Source organism: Gastrolobium bilobum, unplaced genomic scaffold (genome assembly GCF_033153095.1).
Source record: "Gastrolobium bilobum isolate Gb01-03AN ecotype WA unplaced genomic scaffold, APGP_CSIRO_Gbil_v1 utg69532, whole genome shotgun sequence".
In the NCBI taxonomy this organism is placed as follows: domain Eukaryota; kingdom Viridiplantae; phylum Streptophyta; class Magnoliopsida; order Fabales; family Fabaceae; genus Gastrolobium; species Gastrolobium bilobum.
This window is the reverse complement of record NW_026899419.1, coordinates 59,691-80,228: the sequence shown is the minus strand read 5'-3', so window position 1 is coordinate 80,228 and position 20,538 is coordinate 59,691. Positions and strand designations below refer to the sequence as shown.

The 20,538-nt window shown below is 34.8% G+C and overlaps 1 protein-coding gene across 3 annotated transcripts; it reads left to right on the top strand.

Moving 5' to 3' along the window:
- The first annotated feature begins 4,010 nt into the window (after nucleotides 1-4,010).
- Nucleotides 4,011-16,008, top strand: LOC133290394 (paired amphipathic helix protein Sin3-like 4). Of its 3 annotated transcripts, XM_061488462.1 has the most exons (26): nucleotides 4,011-4,120; nucleotides 4,276-4,320; nucleotides 4,427-4,511; nucleotides 4,632-4,707; nucleotides 5,302-5,454; nucleotides 5,587-5,773; nucleotides 6,080-6,178; nucleotides 6,311-6,475; nucleotides 6,557-6,878; nucleotides 7,384-7,520; nucleotides 8,373-8,448; nucleotides 8,540-8,569; nucleotides 8,706-8,971; nucleotides 9,078-9,232; nucleotides 9,439-9,566; nucleotides 9,680-9,934; nucleotides 10,611-11,291; nucleotides 11,882-11,952; nucleotides 13,070-13,705; nucleotides 13,826-13,926; nucleotides 14,018-14,156; nucleotides 14,251-14,403; nucleotides 14,535-14,698; nucleotides 14,789-14,894; nucleotides 15,093-15,258; nucleotides 15,590-16,008. In XM_061488462.1, the coding sequence occupies exons 4-25, from the start codon at nucleotides 4,634-4,636 to the stop codon at nucleotides 15,246-15,248; spliced, it is 4,254 nt and encodes a 1,417-aa protein (XP_061344446.1). In that variant the 5' UTR covers nucleotides 4,011-4,120; nucleotides 4,276-4,320; nucleotides 4,427-4,511; nucleotides 4,632-4,633; the 3' UTR covers nucleotides 15,249-15,258; nucleotides 15,590-16,008. The 3 variants fall into 3 exon arrangements, with proteins under 3 accessions (XP_061344446.1, XP_061344448.1, XP_061344447.1); XM_061488463.1 differs by lacking the exons at nucleotides 4,011-4,120; nucleotides 4,276-4,320; nucleotides 4,427-4,511 and having other exon boundaries at nucleotides 4,628-4,707; XM_061488464.1 differs by lacking the exons at nucleotides 9,439-9,566; nucleotides 10,611-11,291; nucleotides 11,882-11,952; ... (6 more) ...; nucleotides 15,093-15,258; nucleotides 15,590-16,008 and having other exon boundaries at nucleotides 9,680-9,772.
- The last annotated feature ends 4,530 nt before the right edge of the window (nucleotides 16,009-20,538 follow it).

Genomic DNA, 20,538 nt, shown 5'->3' with positions numbered 1-20,538 from the left:
ATAAATTGATGATCAGTATGCAGAACTTGGATATTCACTTCTGATGAATTCCAAAGAATCCATATGCCTCCTGAAAAACCAATCGGGTCAGAAATAAAAAAATTTGAGAACCCTAGGCTTTTAGCCACCTGCTTTGCACGCAGTCCACCAATACGGGTTTCCAAAAGCACTAAGATACAAATACGATATCTTCTTGTGAGGTCTTTTATTAGGGGGGAAAAGCCCTTTTTTCCAGCCCCTCTACAATTCCATGACACAATATTCATAAAAAACAAATACAGAGAAGAAGAAAGAATGGTATGAACACCAATCATTGAGGAACAGTTTGCACACTTAAATCTCCCGAAATGGAAGCACCATCCGAATCCACCAAATTGTTGTGAGCCTGATTGCCTAACACCGATTTAACCAAAGCATCAGGGGGTTCATTAGTCTCCTTAAACTCTTCGTCCGGTATTAAGATTTTTCCATTTTGCTAGCCCCTTTCAAGAAGCTGACCATTCTCCTGTTTCCCGGAAATGGAACTAAGAGCCAGATTCGATCTTGGAGAAGGATTCACGTTACGAGCTATATCATTGAGAAACATGTTTGTATCACCTTTAGTCAAACTCAAAAAAATTCTCTCCTTAGATTCCCTCGATAAAGATTGAGGTTTAGAGGGAAGCTTGAAAGACTTAGAAGATACTGCAAGACCCGTTTGTTTTTTCTTTAGAACAAAAGATTCCTTCACCGCCCCAGTCTTCTTCGGTATCTGTTGTTTATTTTTTCTAGAAACTTTAACGCTCCCATTCTGCAGGAGTTGATCTTCTTGGTTCCTTTTTTCCTGGGCCCCAATCGAAGGCTTAGTCAGACTATTAATTAGATCACCCATATGCTTAGCTGGCTGAGGAATATTTTGCGCTGACGTATCCATGATGGTTAACTGATTCAAATCAGGAATGTTGCTTGATTTCTGCAAATTAATTGCATTAAAATCCTGATGATTAGACATCCTTGCAACGTTATCATCTTTTGAAACTTTGTTAACGTCAGCAATGATTGCGAAACGTGAGCCAATTGGCTGGCCATAATTAGGGACCGTTTTTTTTGATAAAATCTCCCTCTTAACAGCACCTGTATTCACTCCTCCTAAATTGGCATTAACTTGCATGACAACACCAGATTTTTTCCCCCCATTATTGGCAATTACACCAGGTGCAGATTTTTTGCTCGGAATTGAATGCACTTCATGAGCCTTCTCCTTGATTGCAGCATCCATAGCTGAATTCACGACCTTCTTTCTTCCTCGCTGGTTACGCTGGACAAGCATCCAAGAACCAAAAGCCTCCCCTTCCATCGCCACCTTATGCTGAACTGTGGTGTTTGCCATTGTTGTATGAATCTGAGTACTTTGATTAATAGTACTAGTTGAAGCAGGAGCAAGGGTAGGACATGAATCACGGCGGTGACCATACCTACCACAAGCAAAGCAAACAAGGTGCAAACCTTCATAGCCCACTGGAAAAACACGGTTGCCTATTTTGAATTTAGACAGGAATCCTTTTCGAAGATCAACTTCCACACAAATACGGGCAAATTTTGCTCGATCTGTGAACTCCTTATCTCCTATGATATCTTTCCGAATTGAATTCCTATCAATCTTGAGTGTTCTCCCGAAAAGATTACCTATGTTACATAGGTGCTTAGACGTATAGAATTCAATTGGGAGACCTGGAATACGTAGCCATACAGCCAGCTTCTTGAAATCATCATCATGAGGGTTAAAGAAGGGACGCCAACGTTGAACCATTACATAATGATCAGCTACAATCCAAGGACCCTCTTGCAAAACAAAATTGTAGTCCTCAATCTTGTCAAACCGAAATAAAAAATAATCATTCTCCATATCAATGAACTCATAAGAGCCGCTTAAATTCCACATCTTCAACAACCTATTTTGAAAAAACTTCACCCCCACACGCTTTCCTAAAAGTTTCACAATAACTGCCATCCTCCAAGGTTTGCAGCTTTCTTTGTGAATCTCCTTTTCAAAACGATATGAGGGGTAGAAGGGATCATCAACAGATTGGTTGCACTCTTCCATGAACTGGGATTCTTCATCCTCCTCAAATCCTAGGTTCTCAAGAACCTCTGTCTCCTTCTCTTCACTTGACCCTCCATTTAAATGTAACAGAGAATCTTTATAAGAAACAACACTCCTTCCTTCTTGTTCTTTAGATCTACGAATACTCCTCTCAAGAAGATCAGCCTCTTCTGTGGAGAATTCTTTGCTTTCTCCGTCCTTCATTCTTTCTCTCAATACTATTCTCTTCGAATCTTTTTATATATACAAGGTATTGACCTGAATTTATGCTCAATTTATCAAAAGTAAATTCATTACGGTCTTAATTTTCATTAAAATAAGTTATGATGGTCAAATTTATTATCACTAGATTTAAAATTCACTTACTTATTAAAACAATTTTGCCGAGGCAGTTAATACTCATTTCATAATTCATATATTGTAATGTAGATGCTTCTTAAAGTTATGAAAGGCGTGCAAGATTTAATTAGAAAAATCATCAAAGTTTAAGACTTTAATTTTTTAGTCACGTGTAAATGCAATTGAGGTTAATAATTAAGATTAAAAATAGAATTTATACAAATATAAAATAATTTTGCCCCATATATAAAAAGGAAACAAATTTTAAAAAATATCATTCTTTATAAGTTTAACTTATATAAAAAAATTTAAAAGAAGGGACAGAATTATAAGTGTATAATTTCTTATAAGTTAAAAAATATAGATATGATCATAATAAAGGTTTGTGTGAACTTTAACGCGTATTCACTATCTATATGACAAAAAAATTGAAGGCTCGTAATCACTAATCACCGTCGGAAAATTTTGCAAGAAAAGGCAAAATTATTAATATATGGGATAGGTTATAAGTTAAAAAATATAGATATTATCATAACTAAATATTGTTTAAGTTTTGAGGGGAGAATAATTATCTATACGAAAAAAAAAACATATAAATTCACAACTAAATATTTATATAAATTTCCAAAAAAGATTAGTATAGTTGATTAAGGGTTTGGTCCATATCTCATAAAGACGGGTTTAAATCCTGCTGGTCGATATAAGAACTTTGTTGATGGAAGATATATAATCTCGAAAATCTTCAAAGATGTCAGAAATCTTTCGTGACCCTAATAAAATACCCGTATCTAATCTCACTTAATTCTTTTTAAAAAAATATGTAAATTTAAAAGAGAGGATCAAATACCTCAACCATCCTTTATCTCCATAGTATTGAAATTACTTAAAGGAGATAGGATCTCTGAAAAAAGTTATATAATTTTTGTAATATTAATTGATAAAAATATATTTACATCACAAAATCATAGCGAGTCCAAATCCAATTCCCTAAAATCAACACCTAATTTGTAACAAGCAACCCACATAATTTTTATGTGCCATGTGACTAATTTACCCCTCAATTCATTGTCATCTAACGTGATGCCCAAATTGCCACTCACACAGAATCTTGATTAGCCCTAATTTCAATTCACAAAAATTAATAAGAAAAAATACCTTTTTTAGTCCCTAACAAAAAACACAGTCCCACTTTAGTCCCTTACAAAAATAAATTAGTCAGTTAGTCCCTAACAAATTCAAAGTGGACTCATTTAGTTGAAATTGTGGTCCCTCACAAATTTAAAAAAGACCCATATTAGTTCTTAAAAGGACTAAAATGGGTCCACCTTGAATTTGTTACTGACTGACTAACTAATTTATTTTTTGTAAGGGATTAAAGTGGTGATCGTGTTTTTTGTCAGGGATAAAAATGGTCTTTCCTCAGATAATAAAATAAAAATTGAAGAAAAAAATTTACATCAAAATACGAATCCCACCATAGCCCAATTTCTCGTTCCCAAACATTTATTTTGGTGAGTTTTTGAGTGTCCCCCATATATATCTATTATATATATATATCACTTTGTGAACTCTCTCATCTTCTCCCATTGTATATTTTCCCCATTCTTTCTTCATATTCTGTTTGTGTACGCAGAAAAAATAAGAGATTTTTTTTTTTTTAATTTTTTTTCTTCAAAGTGAGAAACTTTGCTTCAAGAGGTTTGTGAACTCTCTCACCATCTGAGTTTACGATTGTTTGAAGAATCACAGAGAGAAACTCTTTTTACGCAAAACTTCAATCCTTGTTTTTGTTTTTATATTTTCATTTTTTGTGTTTCTAATCTATCTCTCTTCTCTGTCTCTTTGTTGAAAAGCTTGTTGCGGTGGACTCTGCAGTTCGTGCACTTCACAATCACTCGGTAAATTTTTTGTTTGAAATCCTCTCTTCTGTGCCGCATATTATCATACCACGTTGCTTTACATTGAAGTAATGCAATTTTTTATTTTTCTGATTCTCTTTATTAGGATTTGGGTCTTCCGGTGGTGATCTGTCTGCAATTTGGGGTTGGAATTCTTGCTCGTGTTTCATGCCTTTTGTGAATTCCCTTTGGTTAGATCTGCTTCCTGATTGTTCTTTTGTTCGAATGTGCAACTTGTATCTGAGTTTGAAAGCATGATTTGGGGTGTGTTAATATTTTGTGTAATTTTATTTTTATCTGGTTCTTTTTAGAGATGAAGAGGTCCAGAGATGATGTTTACATGAGTTCACAACTCAAACGGCCCGTGGTGTCTTCTAGAGGAGAACCGTGAGTCTTTTTTTTTTTTTTTTTAAATTAAATGCGTTCAACTTTTGTTCCATGGATTGTTCTTTTTTTTTTTTTTTGGCTTGATGAGACAGTTGCATCTTCAGTTCTTTTTATACTACGATAGATTTTGTTTAGTCTCTGGAAGAAGCTTCAATTTTGTTTTTTTGTTTTTTTATGTTTGACTTGGTGAGATAGGATCAGATGTTTCTTTGTTGGAAGATTAATCTGTGAAGTCTAGAGTTATATGCATTATTCAGCAAGTTAATTATGTGTAATCCTTAGTTTTCCCAAATATTTTGGTTTATAACTGAAATGTATGAGTTAAGGTCTCTGTATTTTTCTGCATTCTATTATAAATAGCGTGTTCTGTAGGCCTTCACAAGATAGAGAGAAGAAAAAATAAGAGGAGAAAAGCATTGTATATACAATTTATAAAATATAAATGCAATTGAGATTCACTCTTGCCTTTCTAAACCCTCTACACTTCTGCTGCATACAACATTCTTCTGCTAAATTGTGTTTGAATCATGTGATAATGTGCTGAATACTTTGTAATCAATGGTCTAAATATTTTATAAATTTTGTGGATTGAAGTTCGGGACAACCCCAGATGATTAGTGGTGGCGGTCAGAAACTGACCACAAATGATGCCTTAGCATATCTCAAGGCAGTGAAGGATATGTTTCAAAATAAGAGGGAAAAATATGATGACTTTTTGGAAGTCATGAAGGATTTCAAGGCTCAAAGGTTTGATCATGTTGTACTAAATTCTCCCACCTCCAAGCAAATATTTTTTTCTCTATTGTTATATTTCATTGGGAGTGGGGATCTTGATTTTGTTAGCTGAAATTAATTTTTATCTTTTTTGTTCATTTGTAGAATTGATACAACAGGTGTCATAGAAAGAGTGAAAGATCTGTTTCAAGGGCATAAAGATCTAATTTTGGGATTTAACACCTTCTTGCCAAAAGGATTTGAAATCACGCTTCCCTTGGAGGATGAACAACCTGCTCAGAAGAAGCCTGTTGAATTTGCAGAAGCTATAAATTTTGTGGGCAAGATTAAGGTAAAAACATTGTTATATTTGGTGCATTTTATGTATGTCATCCAAATTAAATGTACACCCACAGGAAAATAAAAGCAAGACACTGAAGAAAAGGCCTAAGCAGAACTAGTCATTTTACTGGATAACTGACCCAATTGACATGGAACATTTGAATGCTGGCTGATTAAAATTTCCTGAAATTGTTGGCAGTGGTATTACCACAACAATCTAGTGTTGCATCTTGGTCAAAGCTCCTGTTCATTATAGCAAGATCAACTCAGAATGGACAGTTTAACTTTTGAGTCTGACTGGGTTCTTTTTATGCAGACTCGTTTTCAAGGCAATGACCGTGTTTATAAGTCGTTTCTAGACATATTGAATATGTACAGAAAGGAAATCAAGTCTATCACCGAGGTTTACCAGGAGGTCTGTACTGTCTATGCCTATGTTATCATCCTACAGTTAGGCAAATTTGTTATATTTGTCTTTCTATTTTCCCCCTCTTGTAGGTCTTATGATTCTTTAGACACATTTTAATCATATATTGGACTTCTCCAGGTTGCTGAACTTTTCCAGGACCACGCAGATCTTCTTGAGGAGTTTACTCACTTTCTTCCTGATACTTCTGGAACAGCCTCTACTCATTATGCTTCCGCTCGAAATTCTCTCCTTCGTGATAGGAGCTCTGCAATGCCAACAGGGAGGCAAATGCATGCTGACAAGGTTTATTGCTCTCCTTATTCTTTACGTCACTGTGGTTTTATAGTTGGTCATTAAGCTAACATTTTGTTATCTCTATGCCAGAGAGAAAGGACCATAGCTTCACATGGTGATCGTGACCTTAGTGTTGACCATTCAGATCCAGAACTTGACAGAGGTTTGATCAGGGCTGATAAGGAGCAGCAGAGGCGTGGTGAGAAGGAAAAGGACCGTAGAGAAGAGAGAGATAGGAGAGAACAGGGTAGGGATGATAGGGATTATGATCATGATGGTAGTCGGGAACGTTTGTCCCACAAGCGGAAATCTGGTCATAGGGTTGAAGACTCTGGTGCTGAACCATTGCATGATGCAGATGAAAATTTTGGCATGCGCTCATCTGCTTGTGAGGATAAAAGTTCTTTGAAAAGTATGTCAATACTTTTAATTTTAAATCTACAAACTTATTTAGAAATTTTTTACCTTCCCAAACAAATTTTATGTACTTATGATGTATAATGTTTTAACAGTGCAAACATATACATCAATCTCATATCATGTTCAACTGGGAAGAAGTAATGGGAAAGATAAAAATAAAAAAGAAGAAAACCAGTAACGCTTGAAAAATTATTGTGTAATGCAAAAATTTATCTTAGCTTTTCTGCCATTCATAATGATAAATGTAGAAAAAATATGATCTCTTTTATTGATTGGACTATCTACAATTGAGAAATGCTGCATACTTTGTATTTATGATATAGGCTTTTAGGCTATATAAACTGCAAACTATAAGGTCCGTACCATGTATTACTTATAAGAAGAAAAATACTTTTTCCAATTTTTTTGTTAGTGTTCTGTTATTTGTTGGATGGTAATTCAACTCCTTATTTTCTTTTAACAATTTTTTCTAATAACTTACCTTTTTGTCATCTCAGGTATGTGTAGTCAAGTGCTTGCTTTCCTTGAAAAAGTCAAGGAGAAATTACGTAACCCTGAGGATTACCAGGAATTTTTGAAGTGCCTACATATCTACAGCAGGGAAATAATTACGCGACATGAATTGCAGTCATTGGTATGGTTTATACATCTAACTTTTAATATCTTATTAGGTATTTTACTGGTTTTATTGTCACATTGTATCAATACTGTTGTATTTAATTTGGCTGGCGCTGATAGTTGACCTTTAATAAAAAATTTGATGGTAAAATTTGGAAATGAAGAATTAGTTATAGGCAAATAGAAAATATTCTGCACAATTTTTTTTTTGTTTTTTGTATGAAAGGCATGATGTATTGTAGCAGTGAAAGGAGTCAATCGAGAATGTAATATTAGGGTGAATGGTCAAGATTAAACAACAGATTATGTTATTTCGTAGCTGACCATTGGCTTTTTGCGTATTTTTAACTTTGATCATTTACATGACAAAGAAATGGTGGACTTTTCCTTTTTACTCACTCCTCTTGTGCATCTATATCACATGTGTACCTAGAATATAACTGGACAGTTTTGGGCAACTCCATAGTCCGTACATCATCAAAGATCAATTTTCAATGCCACAAATTTGTATCATCATAATTTGCTAGGATTTGATTTAACTGAATTTTTAAAATACAACGAAGTAGTATGGCTTTCAATGTCACAACTGTAATAGAAAACTGATTGATATTTTAGGAAGAGCTGTCCAAAATCCAAATACATTCAAGTTCCCCCTCCATGCAGAAAATCCGGGAAAAGTGAATGTAGAGTAGGAAATGTTGAATAATATTGTGAACCAACTTATCTTTTGGTGAAGATAGCTGGGATTTACTCCATTCAGTTTAGGATCAGCTTGACCTGATTCTGACTTTCATTCGTTTTACAGAATGAAATTTGTTCTATTGAGCATATTTCATGTAGTCCTAACATTAGTTAATTATTCTTCCAGGTGGGTGATTTACTCGGAAAATATCCAGATCTTATGGAGGGATTTAATGAATTTTTGGCACAGTGTGAGAAGAATGGTAATGTTTGTACTATTTTTTCACTTTCTACTAAGTGCAGTTTTTCTTTTTTCTTTTTTTCAATTCCTCCTAATCAAGTGCTGTCATGCAGAAGGATTCCTTGCTGGTGTCATGAATAAAAGTAAGTAACATGGTTTTCTTTTTGCTGTTATCTTATGCTAGATGCCACCCTTTCATTTTTATGTAGCAAGGGCTCACATGAACATTTTCAGCTTCATCTTCTGGTCCAAAAATTCTGACCGTTATTTATTCATCAGAGTCCTTGTGGAATGAAGGACATGGACTGAAACCAATGAAGGCAGAAGACAGGGATCGAGATCGTGATAGGGATGATGGGGTGAAAGAAAGGGATCGTGAATGCCGAGAAAGAGACAAATCGACTGCAACTGCGAACAAGGATGTTTCAGTTCCTAAGATGCCTGTATATGTCAGCAAGGATAAGTATGTAGCAAAACCTATAAATGAGCTGGACCTTTCTAACTGTGAGCAATGCACTCCCAGTTACCGTCTTCTACCAAAAAATGTATACTTTCTTTACTTGCCCATTCGTTATTTAGCATGTCCTAATAGAGTCTCTGAGATTCTCTTGCTGATTGTGTTCTTTATGTGTATTATTTGTGATCACACAGTACCCAATACAGTCAGCTAGCCAGAGAACAGAACTTGGCGCAGAAGTATTGAATGATCACTGGGTTTCTGTTACTTCAGGAAGTGAGGATTATTCCTTTAAACACATGCGCAAAAATCAGTACGAAGAGAGCTTGTTTAGATGTGAAGATGACAGGTTGGAGCTTTGCTTTGATTTCTATTTACCCTTTAAAATACCTGTTTATTGATTTGTTTTATATTGGGTGCAATGGTAGTTGCTAATTGTTGTATTGTTCTATATTTTGGTTAATTTTGACATCACCGGATTGATTCATAGACGTGATTTCTGTAAGATATCTTCCACTTGCACTTTGCTGATATTATCCTAATCTATGCTGGTAGGTTTGAACTTGATATGTTGTTAGAGTCTGTAAATGTGACAACTAAACGAGTTGAAGAGCTCTTAGAAAAGATTAATGCTAATATAATTAAAGGAGACTGTCCAATTCGTATTGAGGAGCACTTAACAGGTAATGTGGTTTTCAATTGATCAACGAAACTTGTCAAAGCACGTCTATGCAGTATGATGTAATTTATTAATGTTTTCCATGTTCTGATATGATTTTTTGGTGTGTTCTTTTAGCTCTAAATCTTAGGTGCGTTGAACGATTATATGGTGACCATGGGCTTGATGTGATGGATGTGTTAAGGAAGAATGCATCTCTATCTTTGCCAGTCATATTAACCCGCTTGAAGCAGAAACAAGATGAGTGGGCAAGGTGTCGTGCTGATTTTAATAAAGTTTGGTCTGAAATATATGCAAAGAACTATCACAAATCACTGGATCATCGTAGTTTCTACTTCAAGCAGCAGGATTCAAAAAGCTTAAGCCCTAAAGGTAAAACATTGCTTTGCACTTCAAGAACATGAAATATATCATCTTCATTCCATTGTTTGGTCTGTGATTTAATTCTTCTCTTTTCTTTTACACGCGTACTTCTCCCCACACCCACCTTTCAAAGCAATTATATGCTCATAATATGTACGACAAAATGCATTTACTTTGATTGTATTGATCACAACACAACATGGTTTCTAGAAACACTGCTAACACGTGCAAAATGAACGTATGCTATTTTTCAAGTGCAATGGAAGTTCAATTTTCTAATATGTGATCATGAGACAACAGTTTTTCCTTTATTAGTACTAATAAAATATTCATTCAATGCTTCAATTATTTTAATTATTATAATTTTTTAAATATAATCCTATTAATATATATATATGTGTGTGTGTGTGTGTGCGTGTGTGTGGAGTCAGGATCATTTTACACCGGTGTAAGTTACACTCTCAATCTTGACCATTGGCCCTTTTGTATCTAACGGTTCTGATTTACCAGATGTGAGCCATTAGATGCATATAAATCAATGATTAAGATTTGGTGTAAAACTTCTTATTCTTACGCCAGTGTAAGAATAAATAACCTGCCATATATATATATATATGTAATTCCTTTATTTTATAATATGCAATATAGACAATTTGACTCCTAGCTTTTGCTGTGCATTTTACAGCCTTACTGGCAGAAATCAAAGAAATTAGTGAGAAGAAACAAAAAGATGATGATTTTCTTCTGGCAATTGCTGCTGGAAATAGATGGCCTATTCTTCCTCACTTGGAATTTGAATATCCTGATCCAGAGATCCATGAGGATTTGTATCAGCTCATAAAGTATTCCTGTGGAGAAGTTTGTACAACCGAACAGTTGGATAAAGTTATGAAGATTTGGACAACATTTTTAGAACCTGTGTTTGGTGTTCCTTCTCGACCCCAGGGTCCGGAGGATACAGAAGATGTTGTCAAGGCTAAGAATAATTCTGCCAAAAGTGGCTCTACAAGTGCTGAGGGTGACGGTAGTCCCGGTGTGGGTACTACCATAATCAATACTAAAAATTTTAACACTAATAGAAATAGGGATGTAGAACAATCAAATTCTTGCAAGGAATGGCAAACAAATGGGGATAGTGGGGTTAAAGAGGATAATTGTCTCGATTCTGACCGTTCTGTTCATAAGACTGAAACTTTAGGCAGTAGTACTCAGCAGGGTAAAATGCATATAAGGGCATCCATGCCTGATGAAGTATCAAGAGTCAATCAACAAGATCATTCCATTGAACGGTTAGTGAATGCTAATGTCTCACTGTCCTCTGCAATGGAGCAAATTAATGCAAGAACGAATGTGGGCAATGCTTCAGGTTGGCATCTTGATTCAAGAATGATGACACTACTTGATGCTTACTGTATCATTCATCTTAAATACTTGATCATTACATCTTTTTAGGGTTTTGTTCACATGTGCCCTAAGGTAACATGTTAAGAAATAGAATCTATTAAATGAAAAGTACAAGCATTTAATATCTTGAAAATCTAAAAAGCATTAAATGCTTTCTTCTTTTAGTAGTTAGGATTGGTAATAAAAGCTATTTTTATTCCTTAACATGTGTCCTAAGGGCAAACCTCAACAAAACCTTCATTGTCATTATTGTTATTGTTAGCAATTATATCTTGTTAGGAGTGTAGTAGTAGTTGAACTACTAGTCTTCATAGAATGTTAGTGTAAATAGATGAAAAAGGTTAGTGCTTACCATATCTCATGTCATCACATTACCATAATATCATTCATGGCCCTATTTCTCTGTTCTTTCCGTCTTTTGCTCATGATTGCAACATTTACTTTACTATTTATCTTAAATAATTTGTCATTAGTGTTTCCATTGATTTTCAACTGTTTCTCTCTGATGATGAAATGATGAATGGAATTCTGAGATACATCTTTTTTCTGCAGGACTTACTGCAACTCCGTCTAGACCTGGTAATGTTTCTAGTGAGGGAGGACTTGATTTACCTTTATCAGAGGTATGGCTTAACTCCTTTTCAGCTTATGTCAATCTATTTTCAGTTAAAGTGGATATGGAAATTATTCATCTTAAAAGGATTAATTTTGACTCACTGAGTTTTACATAATCTTTGAGCCAGTTGAATGCCCTCCCATTCAAAAGACAGCATTACTTTTACTGCAAATGAAGGACCCTAAATGTTCAGTGATGCGACAATTTCTTGTTTACTGATAGCATATATAACTTATCTTATTTATGTCTTTAGTTCTAATTCTAAATAAGATGATACCAAGTGGTGGAAAGAAACATATATCATGTGGATTTTGGAAGGACACATGCTGACTTTTTATGAATGAGTGTATGTTTCTCCGTTTTATAACCATCCTCCTGATTGACACTTTGCATTGACTTAGAGATCTGGAGCCTGCATATTGCAAAATGGATTCTTAACTACTATCTTATTTTTTATCTTGCATTAGTTGATATAATTTTCTCAAAAGCATGTTTGGCCCAAATCATTATTCTTGTAGCATATGGATGCTTTATCATTTGTATGATTATCTTTCTACAATGGATTTGATCTTCATTTAATTTATATTCTTTGACTTATATGTTAAGCCATAAGTTGTTAGCTTTTCGAAAAAGAATATGAAGATCACCATTTTTTGAAAAGCATGTCGGAAAACTAATAAGCTTGTAGCATGTAGATGGTTTATCATTTGTATGATTATCTTTCTACGAGGAATTTGATCTTCATATTTAATTTATATTCCATGACAAATGTTAATCCACATGTTGACTTTTTGAAAACGAGTATCGAGAGCAGCATTTCCTTTCTACTTGAGAGTTCTGGTTTGCATTTCATTTATTTTTATTTTTTAAATTTGAACTTTCATTCCATGATGCCAAGGTAGATACATTTAGAGTCTAGGTGCAACTGAAGATTAAATGTTAATGTGCTTGTCATTTTAAGACTAGCAATTCCTGGAACTTAGGACTAAAATCAGTCTGGTTCATAGTGTTTTTATCTTCCTTCTTCATTGTTAGTCTTGTCAGACTTGTACTGTTGCATGTCCCGTATGTAGTGTTGAACTGCATATTATTGTCCTGATTTTTTTTCTTTTGTCATGACTTAGGGTGCTGATTCTACTAGACCAGTTACATCCACAAATGGGGCCATCACTGAAGACACCAAAGTTCACAGCTACCATGAAGAATCAGTTGGACACTTCAAAATTGAAAGAGAAGAGGGGGAGTTATCTCCTAATGGAGATTTTGAAGAGGATAATTTTGGAGTTTATGGGGATGCTGGCTTGGAGGCAGTGCATAAAGGAAAAGATTGTAGTGCAGGTCGACAATACCAAAATAGACATGGGGAAGAAGTTTGTGGTGAAGCTGGAGGAGGAAATGATGCTGATGATGAAGGTGAAGAAAGTCCTAATAGATCATCAGAGGACAGTGAAAATGCTTCTGAAAATGGTGATGCTTCTGGTACTGAGTCTGCTGATGGTGAGGAGTGTTCTCGAGAAGAACATGAGGAGGATGGGGATCATGAACATGTTAACAAGGCTGAGAGTGAAGGTGAAGCTGAAGGAATAGCTGATGCCAATGATGTTGAAGGAGATGGAGCCTCAGTACCATATTCAGAGCGCTTTCTTCTCACTGTAAAGCCACTGGCAAAACATGTTCCCCCAGTGTTGCATGAGAAAGAAAGGAATGTTCGAGTTTTTTACGGAAATGATTCCTTTTATGTTCTGTTTAGACTTCATCAGGTACATGTGTCTATTTACTTATTTGTAAGTATTTATGATTATGTTTGCAGACTACTAACCAGAGGTTTCAGAGCTTATTATATATTCCTTATCATGCTCTTCCTTTTGCTAATTTGACAGACATTGTATGAGAGGATACAATCAGCAAAGATTAACTCATCATCTGCTGAAAGGAAGTGGAAGGCTTCGAATGATTCAAGCTCTACTGATCAATATGGCAGGTGATATGCCATAGAAATGTTACATTCTATTACAATTTTGAAGGTACATTTGAATATCTATCCAATACTGAGGGTGCCCTTTATGCTACAGGTTCATGAATTCCCTTTACAATTTATTGGATGGTTCTTCTGATAATACAAAATTTGAAGATGACTGTAGAGCTATTATTGGAACTAAGTCATATGTCTTGTTCACATTAGACAAGCTGATATATAAAATTGTTAAACAGGTAACATGCATAAATTCCTCTTTCTCTCTACGGGCCTTTTCCTTGCTATTCCTTGTTCTTTCCTGTCCTAAAAAGTTGTCCCCTTTTATTTCAGCTTCAAGCTGTTGCCACTGATGAGATGGATAACAAGCTTCTTCAACTATATGCATATGAAAATTCAAGAAAATCTGGAAGATTTGTTGATATAGTTTATCATGAAAATGCCCGTGTTCTTCTTCATGATGAGAACATGTATCGTATTGAATGTGTAAGTTTTTATTTGTTCCACTTCTCTACTTGGATCAGCTTTTGATTTTATTATTTATTATTTTTTGTATTGAGCTTTTGAGTGAAAATTCAGATGTTCTATAACTTGGTTTTATTTCATACTCATTGCAGTCGCCTGCACCTACTCGATTGTCTATTCAACTGATGGACTATGGACATGATAAGCCTGAAGTGACTGCTGTGTCAATGGACCCTAATTTTTCAGCCTATCTGCACCATGACTTTCTATCTGTTGTCCCTGACAAAAAGGAGAAGTCAGGAATTTTCTTGAAGAGGTATGTAATAAGTGAGGAGAATTGTAGGTGCCATTGCATCCTAATGCTTGGGTAGCATCTGTATCTATTTTGGTTTATTTATTTTTGCAGGAATAAACGCAAATATGCCTGTAGTGATGAATTTTCAAGCCAGGCCATGGATGGACTACAAGTTATCAACGGTCTGGAATGTAAGATAGTTTGCAATTCATCCAAGGTATTTAGTAATTTTCTTCTGCATGTTTTATAAATATACATGCAATTCTTCCCTAAATCCTATTGAGTACTAATATTTTTTATCTTACTCATTTTGATATGCCATGCATTTATTTGATTAGAGTTTCATGTCTGTTTGGATTGTGTTTCTGAATTTCCACTCTTTGCTTTCTCCCTGGAACACATTGCATGTTATTAGGTTTCATACGTTTTAGATACCGAAGATTTTTTATTTCGAAGGAGAAGGGAAAGGAGAACCTTGCATCAGAACATTTCATGCCAGGAACAGGCAAAGTCTTCAACCATTTGTTCAAGCAGAGTAAAGCGGGTCTGCAAATTGTTTTCCAGTACATAAGCTGGATATGGTATGTGATATTCAAATATTGTATTTGGAGCTCAACTACTTTGATCTAACTCCTATTGTTATAGTTGATTTACTCTGATTTCTATAAATAGCAATCCATAAACCAATGTGATAATTTTGAGATACATCTATGTAAGGTACTAGACAGCACATTCTTGCAAGTGAGTCGGGGAAATTGAATATGTGACTTTTCTCTTCATCAAAGCAAAACCTTTTGCTAATCGTTGAAGTCAAAATGCAACTAGACATCTTTGTCCTTTTGTATTTTTCAAGTTATTGAGTTTTTGTACGCAAATCAATCATCTAATAATTGCAATTTTGTTGTCTTTCAGTATTTTTGGTCATGCATCAGTGACAGTGGCGCCAGATGGAAATGACATCCCATCCAAGATGATGAGCAAAGGATGTTTTTCTGAAATTTATCTTTCTTGCATTCTTCACATCTTCTATACCTGCACAACCGAATAAGGCATACAGAAGGGGAAATGAGGCTCGGAGATTGTAGTATACTGTGACATGGTGACTGATGAGTTACAAACATGTAAATAGAGGTATTTTGTGATGAAACTAGAGGATATTTTCTTTCCATTCATCCATATTTTTGTTGTCTTAATAAGTTTTAATTTTTCTCTCCCTTTAACGGGCTACAATTTTTTGATGTTATTGATATTATGAAATATTTGGTGGCTACAATTGGCTTCCACATTCAAATTCGTACTACCAGGTTCACTCGATACTGATATCTGCCCCTTGCCCCATCTTTCCCAAATATTAGTTTAACATAGGAATGGAATGATGTCCCGATTGTTGTGACCCTGATGGTCACTTTGATTTGCTTCAAGGTACTTATTGTAGGGTGGTGGTTGATAGCTTAATTGGCTTTCAGACATAGCATTTACAATATATATTTATAGATATTCTGAAATTCTATTTTTTGAAGCTGTTGGATAATAACTACACTTTTCCGGAGATTTTGTTTTATTTTTGTTACTTTTGACATCCCAAGTTATGCACATAATTTACACATGCAAAAGAGACCGTCTTCACTTTTTAAGCCTAGCAGCTTCTGCATGTTCCATGACGATTGGGTAAAAAAATAAATAAATAACATCATACAAATTGGGCTTCAACTTCTTGGGTCTTCACTCTTCATTTTCGGAGTTGCAAGATGGTCTCTCCGTGGATTTGCATTTTGCAGCCACCAAAATCATTCAATCTTGAGGTAGTTAAAATTGAAATTTTATGTAAAATTAAAAGGGAATAAAAAATCGTAAAATATAAAATTGTAACGTAAAAATATCATAAAAATATAAAAGTATTTGAAATATTGGGAAAATTATTTTCATGAAAAAAAAATTGTAAAAATATAAAATTATAGTGATAAATTGAAATTTTAATTATAATATTTTTGCCTATATCAAATTACGTAACTAGATGTGGAATCTGAAGTTTGTTCCGATGCTAAGTACCAAGGCTATGAAAATTTAAATAAGAATTAAGACAATTTCTTAGCTTATCACGTAACATATATATACTACATAAAATAAGATATTTCAATATAAATATCTTATACATTAATCTGTATTATGAAATAAAGAAAATCAATGAGATATTTTTCAACTTCTGAATTTTTTATTCCTAAAATTAAGGAATGGAATAAGAATTGAATTTTTCTATGTAAACACGTATTGCCTTATCATTCAATGATGCATTTTTTCGTTAATTAAAGTATTTACGTGTATCTGTTAAGATAGTCAAAAAAAAAAAATTGGTAATCTAAAGTGGGTTAACAACAACACCCCAAAGAGATCAATTCAATAAAATCGTTCTGAAATTACAAGACAAGACAAATTAGTCCAATACAGAGGCCAAATATCAGGGGGAGGGTTTGAAAAAACACAAAAATTATTCTCAACATGATAATCCAAAGGATATTTAGAAAGACAATCTGCACAACTATTTCTTTCTCTAAAAACATGAACCAGGTGAACTTCCCAATTCTTTTGTAACCATGCTCGAATCCGAGTCACTAAGCGAGACTCTCGAGCTGCTCTTCCACTGCTGGAGAGCAAAGTGATAACTGAGCTTGAATCACTTTCTAGGATGTAGCGTCTCCAACCACTAGCCCCAATAAAATTTAAGACCTTTAAGGACACCCCATAATTTTGCAACAAAAGCTGAACAATGGCCAATATAGTAAGCAAACCCTTCTATCCAATAATCATTTTCATCTCTTATAATTCCTCCACAAGCAGCACCCCTGCCATCACTCCTGGCTGCACCGTTCGTGTTTAATTTCACCCAACCTGTGTCCGGAGGTAACCATCTAATAGGAACATAAATGTAATTCTTGGTCAGCTTTGTCCCCTTAGAGGTTATCCAGGCTTGTGTATACTCATGAACCAGACTCTCTACGGACTGCACCTTGTATGCTTTCCCGTTATTTTCCACACCATGCACCTGATTGTTTCTCCACTGCCAAGCTAACCAAACAGTAACAACAAAAACTAATGACCAGGGGGCATCAAAGCACAAAATAGATACATTTTGAATATTCCAGGAAAGCCAACAATCTAAATTAGTATCAAAGAAATCATTTATCAAATTTGGCCTCAAAAGATCAGACCAAACTTTTTTAATCTTTGGACAGTCACGTGCCATATGAATAATGGATTCGTCATGAAAATTACAAATAGGACAGCTAGGAGGACCCAATTTAAAGTTTGCCAGGAAGCTCCTAGTTAATAGACGATGATGAGCAGTCTTCCAAAGGAACGAACTTATCCGATTAGGCCCTTTTAAATTCCAAATGGCTGACCAGAATTTTCTGTCAATACCATTAGAACTATTTTGATTTAGCAATGTAAAAAAAAAATATTTTTCACAGAAACTTCATCTGATCCAACTAAATTCCACCATTTCCTGTCCATACCATTAGATTTAGGAGGAGGCAGCATGCTTCTAATAATTTGAACACAATCACTAGGAAGAAAATTAGATATAATCTCACAATCCCAAGATCCATCATGAGTAACATAATCAATTACTCTCTTACCAGCCTCTGTTGGGGAAAATTGAGCAATAGCTCAAGTTTTTCCCCAATGTTCACCCAATGGTCCTCCCAAAAAAGAACAGAAGATCCATCACCCACATCCCAAACCAGCTTGGGTTTAAGCTTATTCCAAACATCACACATAAATTTCCAAAGACGAGAATTTCCATTCTTCCAAGTTAAATCAATCTGAGTATTGGATGAATTTGTGTACTTAGCTTTTAATACCTTCACCCAAAGCTGATCAGGATCATTAACAAAATTCCAAACTAGTTTTCCCAAGAAAGTTTCATTCATGACTTGTAATTTCCTCAACCCCAGCCCTTCATCTGCTTTTGGTCTTGTAATTGTGTCCCAACCAATAAGATGCATATGTTTCTTCCTTTCTGTATCACTCCATATAAAGGCTCTTTGAAGATGTTCCAATTCATTACAGACAGCTTTAGGAATCATATTGCTTTGCATGAAGTAATACGGCATAGTAGACAACACAGATTGAGAAAGAATCACTCTGCTCGCCTGAGAGAGAGACTGGGATTGCCAGCTAGATAATCTTTCTTTAACTCTCTCAATTATACCAGCAAATAAATTTTTAGTAACTTTACCATGATGTATCATTGCTTCAAGATATCTTCCTATATTTGTTACTCTTTTGAGTCCACTTTGTTCTGTGATTTTAGTAGCTAATTCATCTGGAGTGTTCTTTGAGAAATAAATAGAAGATTTTTGAACATTCACCTTTTGCCCATAAATGTCTCCAAACAAATTCAAACATCTGAAAAGGATATTAAGCTGATCTTCACTAACTTCTAGAAAAAACACCAAATCATCCGCAAATAGGAGGTGAGATATTTTGGGTCCACCCTTATCAGCTTTTATTGGCTTCCAAAGATTCTCATTCACTAATGTATCAATGATATGAGAAAGCTTCTCCATTGCCAAGACAAACAGGTAAGGAGAGATCAAGTCTCCTTGTCTGACGCCTGTGCTTGGTTGGAATTCCTCTGTTAACTTACCATTCCAAATAATGTTGGTTTTTGGAGATGTGACAGCTTCCATGATCAGTTTTGAAAGTCTATTAGGAATCTGAATTTCATCAAGCACTCTATGAATGAACTTCCAATTTAAACAATCATAAGCCTTCTCAAGATCCACTTTAATCACCATAAAACACTTCTTACCCCGCATTCTCCTCATAGAATGAACCAGTTCTTGCACAATAATGATATTATCTTGAATATGGCGCTGGGGCACAAAACTAGATTGAGCAGGAGAAATTACTTTATGCATAATTGGTTTCAGCCGGCTCACAATAAGCTTGCTCATAATTTTGTAAATAATCGGACATAACGAAATTGGCCTAAATTGCTTTATATTCACCGGATTCTAGACTTTAGGAATTAATACCAGCAAAGTAGAATTTATTGATGCCAAAACTTCAGGATAATTCCAAATCTGATTAATTAAGGAACATACTTGAGATTTAATTAATTCCCAATTCTTCTGAAAGAAAAATGCAGGAAAACCATCAATACCTGGTGCCTTGAATGCTCCAATGCTGAAAGTTATTTGTTTAATTTCCATCTCACGTGGGACTTTGCTTAAAGAATCATTTTCTCGCTCTAGAAGATCAGGCCAAAGGTTTCCTGAAGAAATCCACCTTCTGTCACATAAGTCTTCAGTGAAAAAAGTTTTGAAGAAATTGCAAGCCATGTTTTTGAGTTCCTCAGGATCTGAAATCCAAGCCTCTCCATCATTTTAAGCTTGAAGATTTTATTCGAATTCCTTCTGACAACCGTACTGAGATGATAGAAACGAGTATTTCTATCTCCATCCGCAATCCATTTCTGCCTAGACTTTTGAAACCAAAAAAAGTTCCTCTTCACAAAGAACATTAATAAGCATTCTCTGATAATCATTCTCCAAATTCATCAGAGCTTGAGAATCATTTTGAGTACGGCTGTTCTGGATGTTGGCAATTTTTTGGGTAATACTATTTTTCTTTCTATCAATATCCCCAAAAATTTTCTTATTCCATATTCTAAGTTCAGGTACCAATCTTTGTAGCATATATAGAAAATCAAAATCAGTCCCATTTGACCCGGATAAAGCTATTAAAAGCTTGATGTTCCTGCCAGGCTGCAAAAAATATAAAAGGCTTCTTACCTTTCTCATATGAATTTTCGAATAACTTTATTAATAGAGGATTGTGATCAGATAGTAACCGAG